This window comes from Cupressus sempervirens, chromosome 7, assembly GCF_028749045.1.
Source record: "Cupressus sempervirens isolate cs-2001-9-10 chromosome 7, ASM2874904v1, whole genome shotgun sequence".
Taxonomy (NCBI): Eukaryota; Viridiplantae; Streptophyta; class Pinopsida; order Cupressales; family Cupressaceae; genus Cupressus; species Cupressus sempervirens.
In genome coordinates this window covers 386,480,899-386,498,876 of record NC_143124.1, presented here as the reverse complement: position 1 = coordinate 386,498,876, position 17,978 = coordinate 386,480,899, and the positions used below count along the sequence as shown (strand labels likewise).

The following is a 17,978-nucleotide window of genomic DNA, read 5'->3' as shown; positions in this document are numbered from 1 at the left end:
AGGTTGTGAATAGAAGCTTGGGTAATTTACTGAGATGCTTAGTTGGGGATAAACTGAGTGTTGTGAGGTTTTCACATTATCGCCCCAAAATTTTGGGAACCCCCATTTTCAACCTTTGCCTTGATAATTTTTCGTGTGATGTTGATTTTTTTTGGTCACCTTGGCAATTTTAGCCTTGTCCGGATTCGGTAGAATGGCAATTTGCCTTTAGGTCCCTTAGGCATTTTCGTTTTGTTTTCACCCAGTGTCAACTTAATTTCGATTTTCATGGATTGGCAGTTTCTTCCATAGGCCAAACGAATTCCAAACAGCAATTTTTTTTTTTTTTTGATATTTTGATAGGATGAAATTGTGAATTTTGGAACTTAACGGATTTTGGAAATTTGGTAAAATTGAAAAACTTAAAACGTTTTCAAAATGAAATTTGGATATCACTGTTTTGAAAATCTTGAAAATTTTGGTGAAAACAATTTTTTTTGGATGAAATGGATTTCGATTTTAATTTTTAAATTGCCTAGATGAATTTATTTTTGTGAAATTTGGATTGAAATTGCAAGTAAAAAATTGGATTTGATGGAAAAAATTTGTTTGGAATGATTTAAAATTTTCTAACATGACTAGTGAAATTTTTAGAGGGCAATTGAGTTGAAATTGAAATGTGGTTTTAGGCTTCTAAATTTCGTTTCAAAGGGATTTTGATTCTTAATGGCTAATTATTTCAATTCCCTTTTGCAATTTACAATTTTAGGCAATTTAATTTCCATTTCTTTCAGTAAGTTAATCCGCTAATGGAACAATTAATTACAATTTAGGCTTAAATGGTCCATTTAATGAGTGTTTAACCCGCATTTAATGTCATGTAGGAGGTCAGCTCTTTGGTGAGAGGCAAAAAGTTCCTATAAAGGAGGTCCCCCCTCCCCCTCTCTCTCCTCTCATAATTGCACTCCGAAGTTGGCGAATTTCTCCAAGGCAGCACTTGCGATTTTTGGCAGCACTTCTACATTGGCAATTTTGCATGCAAACTAGGGTTTCAAGGCAACTTTCTTGGCATCCATACTTGCAATTTTTTTATCAGCCTTCCATGGTGGTGATTTTTCATGCAAATTAGGGTTTGTGGGGGCATTTAAAAGGACATATGAGATCAGTTCATGGGCAAGCATCTAGGGTTTTGGCACCTCCATTGTGGACTGTTTTGGGTAGCATTTGATTCATTTTCAGATCTGATCCTTTGGCATCAATTCCAGTCTTCACAAGGCCAAAAAATCCATCACATTTGAGCACCTTCATTTTGGGCAATTTGCATGTGCATGTTAGGGTTTTATTGGTGGCAACTTCTAGGGCACTTTGGATAGTGTTTTGGAGGTCTGATTTATATCATTTATGACAAATTTGAGGGCCTGATTTGACAAGTTTTATTTCAGCACTTCATGCTCTATCTGGTCATAACCAAACTCTAGCAATTTTCATTGACATCTACTATTGGCAACTTTTTTGAAGGATATTGAAGGCAGATTTGAGGACATTGTTTTGTGTGCTAGATCAAGTATTTCAATGACAATTTCTAGAATTTGATCAAGTCTGATTTGGACAACATAAGGGCAGATTTTCACACATTTTGGTGCCCTAGACAAGGAGTTTTAATAAGCATTTTCAGTATTTGCATAAGGTGGACAGAATTCCAAGGTCTTATTTCACTTGCCATGACTTCACGTTCTTGCTTGGAGGACTAAATTTTCACGTGCTGGACAAATTTCCAAAGGTGTTCTTTGTTGATAGAAGGACGAACTTCATTCCGTGTTTGGAGGCCGCTCGAAGGGCAAGGTTATCTCTGTCTTGTTCTTGCTTGGTTTCGTTCCTCTTCTCTTGCTTGTGCTTTTCATCCACCACTTCATCATCCCATTAATAGGTTGGAGTTGGGAGATATAAGTGTAGTTTTAATGATAGGTCACTTGGAGAGGCAGAAATAAGCTAGACCACCCTAGGTATTGGAGAGGGAGTCATAAGTGTAGTCCATCCTAAGGCACGAAGAGGTAGAAATAAGTGGTAGTCCCATCCCTAAGTTGAAGATTGGAGATTGATAAGTGTAGTGATAGGAATTGGTGAGGCAGAAATAAGTTAAAATCCATTAATAGAAAGAAGGTTGGAGATCGATAAGGGTAGTCCATATCACTTAGAACAAAGGGGTAGAAATAAGTTAGAATCAAGTTTTCTTCTTGAAATTGAAGCAAGTCTATGACACCAACAGTGGCACTATAAACATGATACAGTTGAGAGACAAATGATGGATCAGGCTACCAAGTTCCACTAGGATAATCAAGATGCCTACTTTACTCTCCTAAAACAAAATTGGGTAGATGAAGGCAAGAAGGGAGTCACCAAGGCGTCAAGGTTCACCCGATCATACTTCAAATCGGAGTATGGCGACCTTATTGTGCTGCTCAACTAAGTCATGGGCATCTCACAAGGTATGCAATTCAAGAATTGGATATATTACTTTATTGATGAAATTGTAAATGGAAAGAGCAAATTTGATTGGGCTAGAATTGTAAGTGAAAATCTAGAATTACAACTTAGGGCAGTGCAAAACTAGAAGCAATTCCACATGGGGTCCTAGCCCTTCTATTGATTGCAAGCCGACAAAAGTTGAAGTGCGAGCTTTGGTGAAGAATGAAATTGGGTGAAGGGTGAATTTGATTGAAGATTGAGATTCAAGAAGCCTAGCAATTTCCAGAAATAGCGGATTAGTAGATGAGATTTGAAAATATTTGAGGCCAGGCAAGGCTTGGCTATTCATGCAAGCTAGCTTGGTTGGATTCGAATGGGAAGGTTGGAAGACTAGGAAGGTTAAGGAAGGCAAGGATAATGGGGGAGGTTAAGTTTGATTTCAAGGTAGTGGTCAAGAGCAAGGCTCTCAAGTTGAAAAGAAGTTCATATCCAGGGAAGCTATCGAGGCCAAGGCAAGACTACCCCAAGTGCATGAAGACCTCATCCTTTTAGGGTCAAGACATCAAGTACAAGCAAGTTCAAGTGGTGATGAGAAAGTTTCTAAGGACAAGCTCAAGCATCCAAGGCTTCACCTTATCTCAAGGATTGAATAAATTTATAAGATAAGGTTGATGAGGTGGCACTTTCATGTGCATGCAATCAAATCATGCCAAGTGTCCTATATTCTCATTGGTTGACAAATTATTGTAATTTTCTCATTGGTCCACAAAGTTGGTGCTCTCTTGTAATTGGTTGAATAATGGTAACCCTAATTAGGGTTTGTAAGATATAATCTTGGCCCTTGATTTTGCCTCTTAATTTCAGCCATTCATTGTAATTTGGAGCCTCTATATAAGGCCATTTTTCTCTCATTTGTAAGGGAGTTATGTTGGAGAATTGTTGCAAAAATACTATCAAAATTGTTCTCTATTCATTCTTGTGGTTTGCATGGTGGATATACATGATCATTTTGGTGTATTGCATGGTTCTTCTCATCTCTTAAATTAAAGTAGGATTTCATTTCATGTTGTCAGAGTAGAAGTAGATGGCTAATTGTATGGTGATGTTAGTAAATGTTTGATAGGGACCTATATACTAGGCCACTAGCATCCTGGCGGCTTCTTAAGAAGCCTTGTGTGGTAATCTAGTCCAATCACTCCTAAGTTCTACTTGCATATCATCTTTCCACTTGTACTTCAAGTTGGGTTGGAAGATAGGTGTCACTGTGAAAATCCTAAGAGTATCCCTTAGAATCGTCGCACCAATGGAGGTAGTGCTGCTGGCAAGCTTTCATTTGGTTAGATCCCTGTCCATTTCCTAATTTCTCCATCCATAGGAGTAGTAGTAGAGCAATGAGCATTTAGTGGTAGGGGTAGTTGAAAGTGAAAGTGATCAAGGAGAAAAGAACAAGTCAAGCAAGCGAAGTACCACCAAGTTATCTTCGAATGAATAACGTAAGCCCGCCTACGTGATTATCAACAAATTACATTGATAACTGAGTTAGTATCTATAGGTGTAAGGAACATTGGAGTTTTTCTCATGTCTTCATGAGTATTAACTTTTCAAAAGAGGAATTGAGTGTTTGATATCCCATATCAAGTGTTCAATTGCTATATGTTATGTAGTGGTACAAAACTTGACATCAACACCGAGTAATTGGGATATGATATTGGCACAAGCTGAGTTTGCACATAATAATTCTGTGAATAGGAGTATTGGGAAAACACCGTTTCAGATTGTTACTCGAATGTAGCCTAGAGGTATATCATATTTGAGGGATATTGCTGGTGAAGAGGAGTGCTGAAGGAGAAGTGTTTGCTGATCTTATGAAGTCTTTGCGTGAGGAAATTAAATCGAGGTTGGAACAAAGTAATCAAAAGTAGAAGGAGAAGGTAGACAAGTCTAGAAGATACCATGTTTTTTAAGTTGGTGATGAGGTGATGGTTCATTTGCAAAGAGGAAGATTTCTTTTTGGTACATATAGTAAGTTGAAGACGAAGAAGTTTTGTCCTTGCAGAATCTTGAGGAAGTTTGATAGTGGTAATGCATATGAAGTTGAGTTACCTAATGATATGGATATATCTCCTATATTCAATGTTGCTGATTTATATGAGTATCATGAGGCAAATGATGAAGCTGTTATACTTAGTGATTATCCTAAGAAGCAGATTGAAGAGATATAATAGATATTGGACGAGAGAGTTAGCAAGAGTACAAGAGGCAAAGATTACTATGAGTATTTGGTAAAATGGAAGAACAAACCAGTTGAAGATGCTACATGAATTTTTGAATCTGAGTTGGATTCAGTTCGAGTTGTGATACCTTTATGATTCAGAAGAATCATTTTCTTCTCAACCTTGGTTGTTTGATGTAGGAGCATCTTCGGTTGCTTTGCTATCCTGCTTCTCTTTGTTGTTTTGCTGAGTTCCACTGTTGGCCAAGCTGTAGCTTTGACCGAGTTCGAGTTTAGTGTTGGCCGAGTTTTTCGGTGTTGGCCAAGTTTCAGTGTGTGCCAAGCACTAGTATTTGCCGAGTGCTTTATTGGTGGAGTTTGTTCGATGGTCATTTTGCCTGATGCTCGGTTGTGTCTAAGTCCTTTGGCCAAGTTTCTTTGTGTGTTGGTTCTTTTGTGAAAAGACTTGTTCATTTATTTCAAGTTGTGTATTTAATGTAAGGATCATGCATTGGGATGTGTGTAGACCATTATGTGGTCGACCTTCTCTAATGTGAAGATCTAAAATCTTTTGTAAGCCGTTTGGCAAGTAGAAATAAAGGTGTCTAGGCTAAGGTTAGGTAGAAGTTTTTGGGAGTATGAGTGGAGGGCAGTAGTGTATAGAGCCAGATCGACAGTGAGATCATCGATCTCAATTTGTAACATGTAATCATTTTGTTGGCTGCAACCTAGAAGGCCTCATAGATGGGCATGTTTGCGGATCATTTGATGAATCAATAAGATAGTGTTGTTTCTCTCTCTCCTTTGTGTTGTTCTCTGTGTTTTTGCTTATGTTGTGTGTACTCAACAAGGTGGTTTGATAGTTAGGTGTGCCTCAGAGCCTAATTACCTGACCTACCCTTGCGTCAATTTTTTTTGAAGACAAAATTTGTTTTTATTATCAATGATGCTATAGGTTCAGTGCCATTTTTTTGTCGGGCTTGAATACAATTAATGGTCGAAGGATGTGTGAAAAATGACACGTCTTTCTAAATGACAAAGTCTAGATTTATGACGAAACAAATAACATTGTTTGATTTCCTTATATTCAATTTGGCCTGCAACGTTAGTATCTTTTTGGTTGCATTCATAGTTAGTTTTTCGTTTCAATGATATGTGTCTCCAACAATGTGTAGCTAGTTTGCCATTTCCGAATTGAGTGTGTAGTTAACAAACTGCATGGTGTGAGAATTCGAACAACTATGTGTCATGTCGGATGCGAAGATCTTGATTAAATTCTATTAAAGAAACTCGCTTTAAGGGAAAGACAGCATTTATAATGTGCTTTTAGATGAATACTGTTTGTAATGTGCCTTTGGTCAAGATGTGTGGGTTGACGGTGAATAATTAACAACGATGCTATAGGTTCCCTACCATTTTTTTAATCAGACTTGAATACAATTAACAGTCGAAAGTTGTGTGTGAAAAATGATGTCTTGCTAAATGAAAAGTCCAGAGTCACGTGAAAAAATAATGTTGTTTGATTCTGTTATATTTGAATTAGCCTGCAACGTCAGTTTCTTTTTGTGAAATCATCTGTTATGTTGGTTGCATTCATAGTTGATGTGAATCTCAGAGAGTTAGTTTTTATGTGATAGAAAGTAAGGAACTTTGTAATTTTGTGTGTTGACGTATGAAAGAAGTATCTAGATGAAAATAGTATTTTTAATGAAATCCTGGTCCAGAGGTTATACTGAATGCAGATCATGCATATGAGATCATTGTTTATTTGCGGTTGCGAGAGTGAACTGCAGAGTTAGAAGAAGTTGAAGACTTCACTCACACAAACAAGGTATATGTGAAAGAGGTGCACAATTAGATACCGAGTGAAGAGAAACATGCCTTATAGTTAGGTGTTGATAGAAGAGGTAATGTCTTGAAGCAGTATTCAGAACTCACTTTGAGGAGAGTACTATTTGTAACTGGTTTTGTAGCCTTCGAAATCTCCTTTGAATTTCATTCTTGTGTAGGAGAGATGAGCAGATTGATTCTGCACTAAAGAGTTATTGTTTTTAATGGTTGTAGCCATTTGAGTGTTTGAATTGAAGCTAAGCATTAGGTTGAAGCCTAAGTCTGGTTGTTGATGTAATGAGAGTTGAAGCTCTTTCTTGTACTGGGTTGGAGCCCATTTCTGATTATCAATGGACCGTGGTTTTTACTGTAAAGGGTTTTCTATGTGATAAAATTTCTTGTGTCACTGTCTTCATTTTGTTTGGGCTTTATTATTGGTCTCGACTTGTGATAAATTTAAAATACTGATTCACCCCCTCCCACTCTCAGTATTTTCTTTTTCTTTTCATCCTGTTCATATTCCTGTTCACTCTTATTTATTAAAACATATACCCTGTAGCGAGCAATCACTGCCCAAGTAAGATTGCAGAGTTAAAACCAAAATGTTCTTCTGCAATAAATATTAATGAAATATTTCCATCACATTGCATGAGGTTACGTTGGCAGTGTTATTATTCATGCTCCCCTGCAATTAATAACATTGAAATGTTCTTTTTAATATTCACATCAAAGGCTTACCTTTTTAAGTGCAAGGAAAGACTAATATTTCTTATCAAGGAATTTGAGCTTTAATGAGCTCTCTAACATTATCTTCCTGTTGAAAATATTTTTTAAACGATATCCATATCCACAGCTGATTTAACTCAGTTTTATGTTTTTATATAAGCCACAATGACTCAGATGTTATGGAACCAATGTTGAGTGGGTTGATACTTCTAAAAACATCGAGCATTAATATTTGAGGATTGAGGTCTTAATAATTGTTAATAAATCAAGATCGTTCTGATAGGAAACTTAATTCACAGATTTGGTTTATGCTTTTAGAGATCTCTTAGTATTTGACTGGTCACACAATATTCTGAAGGCTGTGATATCATTTTAGCAATTATTAACATTGATAAGTAGGAGATAATTTTCACAGCAAGTCAAATTGTGATGTGAATATCAGGATTTAACTGTGTGATTTTGAGTCAAACTCATTGACCCATGTTTCATGAGTAGTGATTCAACATGAATTTATCTCTCATGAGAATAAATGGAACACTTAGCACTCATTGGATCTAGGTGATGCTCACAAGGGTGAAGCACCGAGACTTCCCGGGAGGTCACCCATCCCAGTACTACTCCAGCCTGAGCGCGCTTAACTACAGAGTTTCTTCCATAGTTAAACCCAAAGCTTGCAACCCCATTTGCAAAACCTTCACCAAGTGTTGTGCCTTATGAACCATTCATTAGAAAGCCCCTTAAGCTCATCAATTGATAAGTAGGAGATAATTTCCACAGCAAGTCAAATTGTGATGTGAATATCAGGATTTAATTGTGTGATTTTGAGTCAAACTCATTGACCCATGTTTCATGAGTAGTGATTCAACATGAATCCATCTCTCATGAGAATAAATGGAACACTTAGCACTCATTGGATCTAGGTGATGCTCACAGGGGTGAAGCACCGAGACTTCCCAGGAGGTCACCCATCCCAGTACTACTGCAGCCTGAGCACGCTTAACTACAAAGTTTCCTCCATAGTTAAACTCAAAGCTTGCAACCCCATTTGCAAAACCTTCACCAAGTGTTGTGCCTTATGAACCATTCATTAGAAAGCCCCTTAAGCTCATCAATTGATAAGTAGGAGATAATTTCCACAGCAAGTCAAATTGTGATGTGAATATCAGGATTTAACTGTGTGATTTTGAGTCAAACTCATTGACCCATGTTTCATGAGTAGTGATTCAACATGAATCCATCTCTCATGAGAATAAATGGAACACTTAGCACTCATTGGATCTCTCATGTGAATCCTGATATTCACATCACAATTATTAACATGCCAAGGAGAGTTTGGAGATTTTTTGATAATGAAAGTGATTGAGGTTTGCAGATGTGAGATACTACCGCTGTGATTGGTATTTCACATTTGTCGTCAACTGACTATATTTATATGATAGGCAGACTTTGTTTAAAGGACAAGACTCCCTTGTGAGGAGTCACGGGCTGTGGTGTCGACCATTGGAGATATACACCCGTTGAGTGCCGACTATTGTCATATGGGTGTCGGTAGGTATAAGGTCCATGCATTATATTGAATCATTCTTTTATATATATATATAAAAATTGACTTTCAACTAACCATATGAATTAGCAATGTATTTCAATCAGATTTAATGCTATATTTGTCAACACTCCCTCTTAGCAAAAAGAGGATTGAAATAATCATTCATAATCACAAATCTCAGGGATGCATTGAAGCTATCCTATAAGAGGATAGATTAAAACACAATCCTTGAGGGCCAGTTTGGCTGCAAGAATAGGAATAGGGGAATAGGAATAGCTTTTCTGGAATACTTATTCTAGAATAGAAAATGGGGGTATGTATTCCTATTCTTTGTTAGGTTCAGCCAGAATTTGATGGAGAATTCGCGGACCCAAAAATTTATGTTTTCTAAAATAAATAAAACTGGAATAGGGACATGTATTCCAATTCCACCTATTTGAGTGGAATTGCAAAACCTCATTTTTGGGCCAAAATTGGAATACGTATTCCAATTTTATTTCGTATTCCAATTTCGATTCGGTCCATCCAAACGGAGAATTTAAAATTTTAAGAATTTACGTATGCCTATTCTGCTTGTATTCCCATTGCCAAACAGGCCCTGAGTGACAATGAGATTATCATATAATAAGATCATCACTTGTCAGCTATGACAGTGCCCAACCAATTCGGAACTAAGCATAATGATAAAAATTAATGCTAACTGATTAGTATCAAGTTATCTGGCGCAATCTAGATCAAATTTTGATACTTGCCATCATGAAATCTGACACATTCCAGGACAACAATTTAATGTGGTCTATCATGATGATAGATCAAGAGTATTGTTAAGGTCATCACCTTACAATAGTGATCTTACACACATTGTATGAAACATCGTCACCTTTCATAACACACAAAGCAATATGCAACCAATTTTGAGTATTCATGAATATATCAAATTACATTAATAGAACTTTACTCTCATAATTACATTTATAATTTCGTCATACCAAGCTTACCTCTGAAGTTCTCTATCTTCAACCTTGAGAGAGGTTTGGTGAATATATTAGCATTTCGTTCTTCAGTGCTAATATAAGTCAATTTGATAACATCTTTGTTGACCACGTCTCTTATGTAATGGTATGGAATCTCTATGTGCTTGGATCGATTGTGAAAAACTGGATTTGCTGAAAGTTTGATGCAACTTTGATTATCACAATGAATCAAAGTAGGATTCAAGGGTTCCCCAAATAGATTGAATAGAAGTTTTTTCAGCTACACAACTTCACGAGCTCCCATGGTAGTAGCCATGTATTCAGCGTCAGTAGAACTTAAAGCAACAATTGCTTGTTTTCTGCTAAACTAGGATATCATTGCTGATCCAATACTAAAACAACATCCTGCAGTACTTTTATGGTCAATGGAGTCTACTGCCCAATCAAAATCAGTGTAGCCTTGGAATTGTATCTCAACATTCTCTTATTTTAATCCAAATTCGATAGTACCATGCAAGTATCTCAGAATATGCTTAGCAGCCATTAGGTGAATCTTCTTTGGTTCACACATAAAGCGACTCAAAACATTAGTAGCATAGAAAATATTAGGCCGATTGTTTACTAGATACATAAGTGATCCAATAATCTGTCTATAGTGAGTGGGATTAGTAGGTTTTGAACTTGTTGCCTCACTTTATAGTTTCTGAAGACTTGTTTCCATTGGAGTGGCTAGAGGTTTACAGTCCATCATACCAAACCTGTTCAAGATATCAATGGTATATTTTCCTTGATTTAGAAAGATGTAATTTTCCCTTTGCCATACTTCTAGACCTAAGAAATAGTGTAGTAGTCATCCTTCATTTCAAATTCAGACACAAGATCTAGTTTGCATTTGTCACTTAGATGCTCTTTACTTTTTATCAGTAAGTCATCAACATAGAGAACAAGTATTATCATATCACCATTTATAATTTTGAAATATATGTTAAGATCAGCTTAATTTTTTGAATATCCTAACTTGGAGAGATAACTGTCTATTCTTTCATACCAAGCTCTGGGAGCTTGCTTAAGGTTGTAGTGTTTCTTTAGTTTACATACATAGAGATTTATGTCATGTGCAGTGAAACCTTCAGGTTGTTCTATATATACTTCTTCCTCAATAATGACATTTAAGAATGCAGTCTTTACATTCATTTGGTGTATCTTCCATCCTTTAGATGATGCTATGGCAATAATGGTTCTTACAGAAGTGTATCGGGCAACTAGAGCAAAAGTCTTTTCATAATAAATACCAGCCTTTTGGGAGAAAGCTTGAGCAACAAATCTAGCCTTGTGTTTTTCAATACTACAATTTGGTGTGTACTTAATTTTGAATAGCCACTTTGATGAGACAACCGATTTGTCTTTAGGTCTAGGTACCATATCCCAAAACATCATTTTTTAGGATAGATTGATATTCTTCAATCATGGCATCTTCTAGGCTTGACATGATAGGTTCAGTTTTTGTAAACTCAGTTATTAGTGCAATGTAGTATGAATCACTTCTGGTTTTCTTATTTTGTCTGAAGATTTCATCAGGTTCAACATTGTTCTCTTCGATCAATTTTCTTGCCCATAGTGGTCTTTTTTATGTTGTTGGGAATGTCAACATTTTCTAAGATTGATGGGGGTTCAATACCTTTTATAATGTTCTCCCATTGATTTTCAGTTTGTTGGTTTTCCTCTAATTCTATGGTGGGCTCTTCTTCAGTACTTATAAATAGTTTGAAAGCAGCATCTTCTTCTAATTTAACATCTCTGCTAACTTAAATTGATCTTTGTCCTAGTATATAGATTTTGTATCCTTTAGTGTTTTCACTATATCCGACAAATATACCTTTCTTCCCAGATGGTTCTAATTTGGTTATTTTTTCTTTAGGGACATGAATATATATAGGACAACCAAAGATGCTAAGATGACTTAGGTCTGGTTTGATTCTTGAGAAAGCTTTTTCTGGAGTTATATTTTCTAGGATTGAGTGAGGACATCTATTTTGAATATTCACCGCTGTATTTGTCACTTCAACCCAGAATGAGAAGTGTAAATTTTGATCATACATCATAGCTTTTGTGTCTTCCACAATAGTTCTATTTTTTTCTTTGTGCTACTCCATTCCGTTGAGGATTATAATACTCCCTCTTAATCCCAACAGAGATGCAGAATTCTTTAAAGTTTTTTGAAGCATATTCACCCCCATTGTTTGATCTTAGTGTTTTTATGTTCTTCCCAGATTGATTTTCTACAAGGGCCTTAAATTCTTTGAATTTCTGTAATACTTCATTTGATTCTTTAAGTTTAAGGAAGTGAGTCCATGTTTTCCTAGAGTAGCCATTAATGAAATTACATAATGTGAGAATCCTCCTAATGAGAATGTTGGCATTGGTCCACATAAATTAGTGTGAACTAGTTCTAGAATTTTTGACTTATGTTCACTTGGAGAGAAAGATCGTTCTGTATTTTTTCCTAGTGTACATCCTTTACAAATAACCACATGATTTGAATTAAGTGAGGTGTTCCAATGGCAATTTTTTCTATATTTGGAAGAGCATTCAAACCAAGGTGTCCTAGTCTTCTATGCCATATTTCATTGGAGTTTGATACTTAATGACTTAGAGCATATTTTTTAGTATTACATAGTTTATACAAGCTACCATCTCTAGATCCTCTAGGAATAACATTCTTTAAATTAGAATTTTTATGCCAATATAGTACTTTATCTTCATTGAAGGTGACATGATATCCTTGATCAGCTAGGCTTGAGATAGTCACCAAGTTTCTTTTTATTCCGGGTACAAAGAGAACATCATTTAATTACAACGTGACTCCATTTTTTAGTTGAATAGAACAGGTCTCGATTCCTTTTACTCGGTAAGTGGAGTTGTCTCTAATTGTGACTCCTTTAGTGTCAGGCTTTTCAAAAGATTCAAACATGTCTTTGAATCCTATTATGTGCCGTGATGCACCACTGTCGATTATTCAAACATTTTCGTTAGAATTTATTTCACTTGATAGGACTAAATAAAATAGTAGATTTTTATCTTTTTTTACTTCAGCTAATGTGGCTCGAATTTTCTCTCTCTGGGCAGAGCCTATGCGTGTGACCAAATTTTTAATATTTATAACATTGGACTTTGGAGAAGTCTATTTTCTTGTGATGAGAGTTATTTTTTCCTTTCGCTCGATCATTGTCTCCCTTTTTCTCTTTAAACTTTCTATTCTTTTTATTGTTGCTTGTGTTTGTGTTAAGTGCCTGAATTTCTTCCTCTGTATTTGAACTGATCCCTCTTGAGATTAGTGTAGATTCTTCAGATGTACAATCATTCTTGAGTTCATCGAATTTGGGTATTGAAGGTCGACTAATGACCTGAATAAAGGATTCCCAAGATGTTGATAGTTCTCTAAGAGCTATTATGGATAATTCCTGATTGTTTTAATGTAAGTAATATGCTCAAATTGTTGATCTCATATGTGTTCTGGATTGCTTTGAATACTATCATAGGCTTTCTTTAAGTTCGAAATGAAAGGAATGATGTGATCTTTGACTAAATCAACAATGCTCTTTCTAGCCCTATTGTTACATCTTTTCCATGTGGATTTCTCTGGATGTAAAGACTCAAAGTAGGCTCCAACAGAATTACCAGTGACAAGGAACAAAGTTCTTGATTTTATTTGAATTTCAGAAGATATGGTGAGTACAAACCATATTCCAACTCTAACAATTACCTTCCAACGTCACTTGTAATTTTATTAAAGGAAAAGATATAATCTCATAAATTATTAATAACTGAAGTTCCAACTTAAAACAACAGTGGAACCCGATTAATTCCGTAGTCCATAGCCTTGCTTCTGCCGGTTGAAAGGGGAGGCCATGCTATATGACAGAGATGATTCCTCAATGCAGCACCACCATGAAGAATTACTAACGCTAGACAAATATATTAACAAGTCTGTCTGATATCAATTCGTGTCACCCCAATGCAAGTTGCGGCCAAGAAATGATGTCCAACAAATGACATTTACAGATTTCACAGTCTGGGCGTTGGACTATTTAAATACCAGTCTTTGCGTTTGGTTCTGCCGGCCGAAATGCCAGTCAATCAGTCTATCACCTTGGATGTCTAGCTAGTAATAACCCCAGACGTAACCCTCAGCAATGAAATGTAGTCACCAAAAACTTCCAATCAATTCGCAAATCGATTACCAGCTTGCAACACAATACAGATGATTTCCTTCAAAGTATCAATCTCCAGAGCCATAGTGGATACAATTGGAGAATTCAATGATTGTTTGCCTCAGCACAATTATCAATGGAAAACTCAGAAATTCTAAAAAACCCTCAGGCAATGTAATGAACAAGAAAAATATATAATATTCAAGATGATCTCTCCTCCAAAAAGCCATATTTATAATACCAAGTTGAGCCACTTAGCTTCACGCTCACACTTTTAACTTAAAAGCAACTTTTATAATATAAAGTCATAACACTTTATATTATAAAACACAATGATAATAAAGTGTATTATAAATAATCATCAAACCACAATCCTCCAAATAAATATGACTTTCTATAATAATTCATCGAGAGATCAAATATCAAACCAGATAATCTTCCTGCTTGAACTGCACACCCAAAATAGTAACTATCTGAGAGTGACTTACTAAAAATAGTAAGTCCAAAAATAGAAATATCTCGACAAAGACCCGCGAATCCAAATGTCAGCTCATGAGGGTCGCGATGATGAGCTAACAAAACCACACTCCAAAAACCTGCTAAATCGGGGACATTACACTGGATCATCTTCCAACATCTTCGTGTCTTCTTCAATGAATGATTCTAATTCAAGTTCTTCAAGGATTGTTATAATTTGAGTTTTCCATGAAAAGAAGTTAGCTGCACCTTTGAGTCTGTCCTCGACCTTAACACTATTCACCATGATTGCTCTTATTATTTTTCTTGATTGTAAGTTTGAGATCTTGTGTTAAGCAGTTTGAATAATTTCTCTACCACGTAGGCTCTGATACCATGTTAATAAACTAAGATCGTTCTGATAGGAAACTTATTCCACAGATCTGGTATATGCTTTTAGAGATCTCTTAGTATTTGACTGGTCACATGATATTCTTAAGGCTGTGATATCGTTTTAGCAATTATTAACATGCAAAGGAGAGTTTGGAGATTTGCTGATAATGGAAGTGATTGATGGTTTGCAGATGTGAGATACTGCCACTGTGATTGGTATTTCAAATCTGCCGTCAACTGACTATATTTATATGGCAGGCAGACTTTGTTTAAGGGACGTGACTCCCTTGTGAGGAGTCACGGGGTGTGGTGCCGACCATTGGAGATACACCTGTTGAGTGCCAACTATTGTCATTTGGGTGTAGGCAGGTATAAGGCCTATGCATTATATTAAATCATTCTTTGATATATATATATATATAACGACTTTCAACTAACCATATGAATTAGCAATGTATTTCAATCAGATTTAATGCTATATTTCTCAACAATAATAAACTAACAAAGAATAAATTCTCAATAATTTAATTTAAATTATTTCTTTTCTTATCACACCCATGTATATATCATATATGTTAGTCATTGAAATATGCATATACTAGTATACATATGATTGCATCTATATACTACATATATGTGGAAGCGCGCACACACGCACGCACACACACATATGTAACTATTCTGTCCACATATGTATTGATCATATAAGGAATGATAACATGGCAATTAACATCAAATATCCAAAAAGATGTTGGTATAAGGTGGTGATGATCTGAACCAGACAATACAGTCAACTTAAGGTCTAGGCAAGGGATACACTATGACACTGTCACTACCCACAGGGCACTAGATCAACAACAAAAAACCATATCTAGGTGAACTTATCTGAAAAGACATGAATTCGGTGTTGACGGCAGTTTTGACCTCTTCTTATGCACGCATCCCTCTCTCCGATTATACTCTCCCTCTCCTCTTGGAAGGTGGTGAAGTCTGCTGCATCCACTTGTAAGTCAGTCAGACTAATTTGTAATCATCTGAGTCATTTATATATATCAAAATATCAGTTGCACTTTCAACCTTTGCGTCGTACATGTGTTCATTGCATTGTAACTCAATAAACCATTGTCTATTCTGCCCGCACAACCATGTATTCGTTCATAACAACATTTTTGTGCAAGATAAATGCAAGAAAAAGTGCAGGAAAGAAAGACAGCAATTGTCTCACAAGAGAGGGCTGTAACACAGAAGATAAGTGTTCCCAAGAAAGGTCTATGTCTCTAACTCTGTTGCTGTCTGCTTAAGACTGTAGAAGTTTGCCTGCGGACTTAACCTTTGTGCAGAAATTTGCCTGCGGAGACTGAAATGTCAATCTTTGACACCTAGTTTTTTATTAATAAGACTCCCTGAGAAGGCATTTGATGTAATGTGTGGCTTTTGAGTCTGAATTTGCTGAGGTTGCCAGTAGTAGTTTTTTGAGACTGGTTGAGCCTATTCATCTTCTGCAATTGCTTTCTTCCTAGCTCTTGAATTTGATGCCATTGGAGACTGCCACACAAAGAAGGGAGCAGCTAAGCAAACGACAAAGACAAATGAAATGCCAATATTATTTTGTGCTATATCAGTATAATAGTAGAGACTTGTCAGCCATAAAATTCCAGCCATAGAAGATTAGGATTTAGAACATTTCCATGTTTCATGTTTAATTTCTCTAGTCTATATATACTGTAATTCTCTTTTGACTTGATGGCACACTTACTAACCTTGAGGCTTTTTTGGATGGAACAGCTTGATGAATTTTGTTCAACAGCTCGTAGCTCACTTTTTATCAAGGAAATCTTTGGAGTAACCGAGTAAGTGCTCGTCTCCTTTATTTTGAGAACTCAATTATTTGTTCTCTAATTACCTTGTTCAATCTGTCATATTTCAATCATCAATCTGTATTGTTTTTTCAGTGAAGATGCAGATTCTCTTAGGATTGACACACTGTCTGAGGCATCTGACATGGATTCCCTTGAGAAGATGGTTGAATTATCGTCTGATTCTGATTCTGATTCAGAATCAGAGGAGACTAATAAAGAAAATATATAGTAATCAGTTCTCACTTCAGAAATATAAGAAAGGCCTTCTAGGTCATTCTCTTAACAAGAATTTGATTGGAATAAAATCAGAGGATGGTGTGAGAGACGTTATCCAGGAAATGATTTGACATTAAGCCAGGTTCCTTTCCAGTATGAAAACATCCAATACAGGATAAAGAAAGCTATGTATGAACTGAAGTATATCCCGAGTTCCCACATTGTGGTTATTTATTTCAGTTGCTTTAGTACAAAAGAGAAGCAAGTGTACTATTAATTCTATGCTTTTGCATATATTCTGAATTCATCATTATTGAGTTGAAATAAAAACTATATGCGGAGTGTCGTCACCCAGTTTATTTTTTATTTTTAGGAGTGCTCACAATTATCATTGATGTATACCAGAGCAAAATGGAAATTGTAATAAAAAAAAAGTTTAATATCTTTAACCATTGCTAGAATTTTCTTGTGCAATTCATGTATAATGTTTTTCATGCTCATGCTCATCAGATAACTGGACGACCATTGCAGTTGTAGTTCAGAGTTAAAGAGCAGGCTCAAATTAAAAGAACTTGAGCATTTGGAACAATGAAATACCAAGGAAATGGAAAAAATGAAGTGTCTTGGGTCTTATGGTCAATAGGAATAAATCAGTTTGCCTGCATCAAACAGAACAGCCCCTCCAAATCTGATGCTCAAAATGTATTTTAATGATGTAACACATTACAGCTTGGGAGAGTTAAGTGCTGGCTGTTATATATGAGAATGGAATGGAAAACGAGCACGGGTAGCTTCCATACAATTTGCAAATCGAAATAACAATGAGGCAGAAGCTCAAACATTACTGTAAGAACTTCCAGGATGCATAACATCTGAAATCTCCAATATATTAATAGGAGATTCCGTTTGGGAAGTCAAGAGCATGATCGAGTAAGTTTAATAGAAACTAAAATTGGTAGACACATACACTATACAACAATTTAGTGTTACTAAAATAAAATACCATAAATTGTATTATTTACAATATATATTTATAATTTCCTACTCTATCACAATGTAAATTTCAAATTTCTCTGGCGGCCTAGATTTTTGGATTCCGAATTTGTAGCT

At 35.9% G+C, this 17,978-nt stretch overlaps 1 protein-coding gene across 1 annotated transcript in view; it reads left to right on the top strand.

Moving 5' to 3' along the window:
* The window catches only part of LOC149547114 (ribosomal RNA small subunit methyltransferase J), a 121,359-nt gene extending 104,125 nt beyond the window's left edge, over window positions 1-17,234 (top strand). Inside the window, exons 5-6 of the mRNA XM_089791521.1 lie at window positions 16,579-16,643; window positions 16,746-17,234. Coding sequence (XP_089647647.1) covers window positions 16,579-16,643; window positions 16,746-16,881 — 201 coding nt within the window. The 3' untranslated portion in view covers window positions 16,882-17,234. The remainder of the gene's footprint in view (window positions 1-16,578; window positions 16,644-16,745) is intronic.
* Window positions 17,235-17,978: the final 744 nt, after the last annotated feature.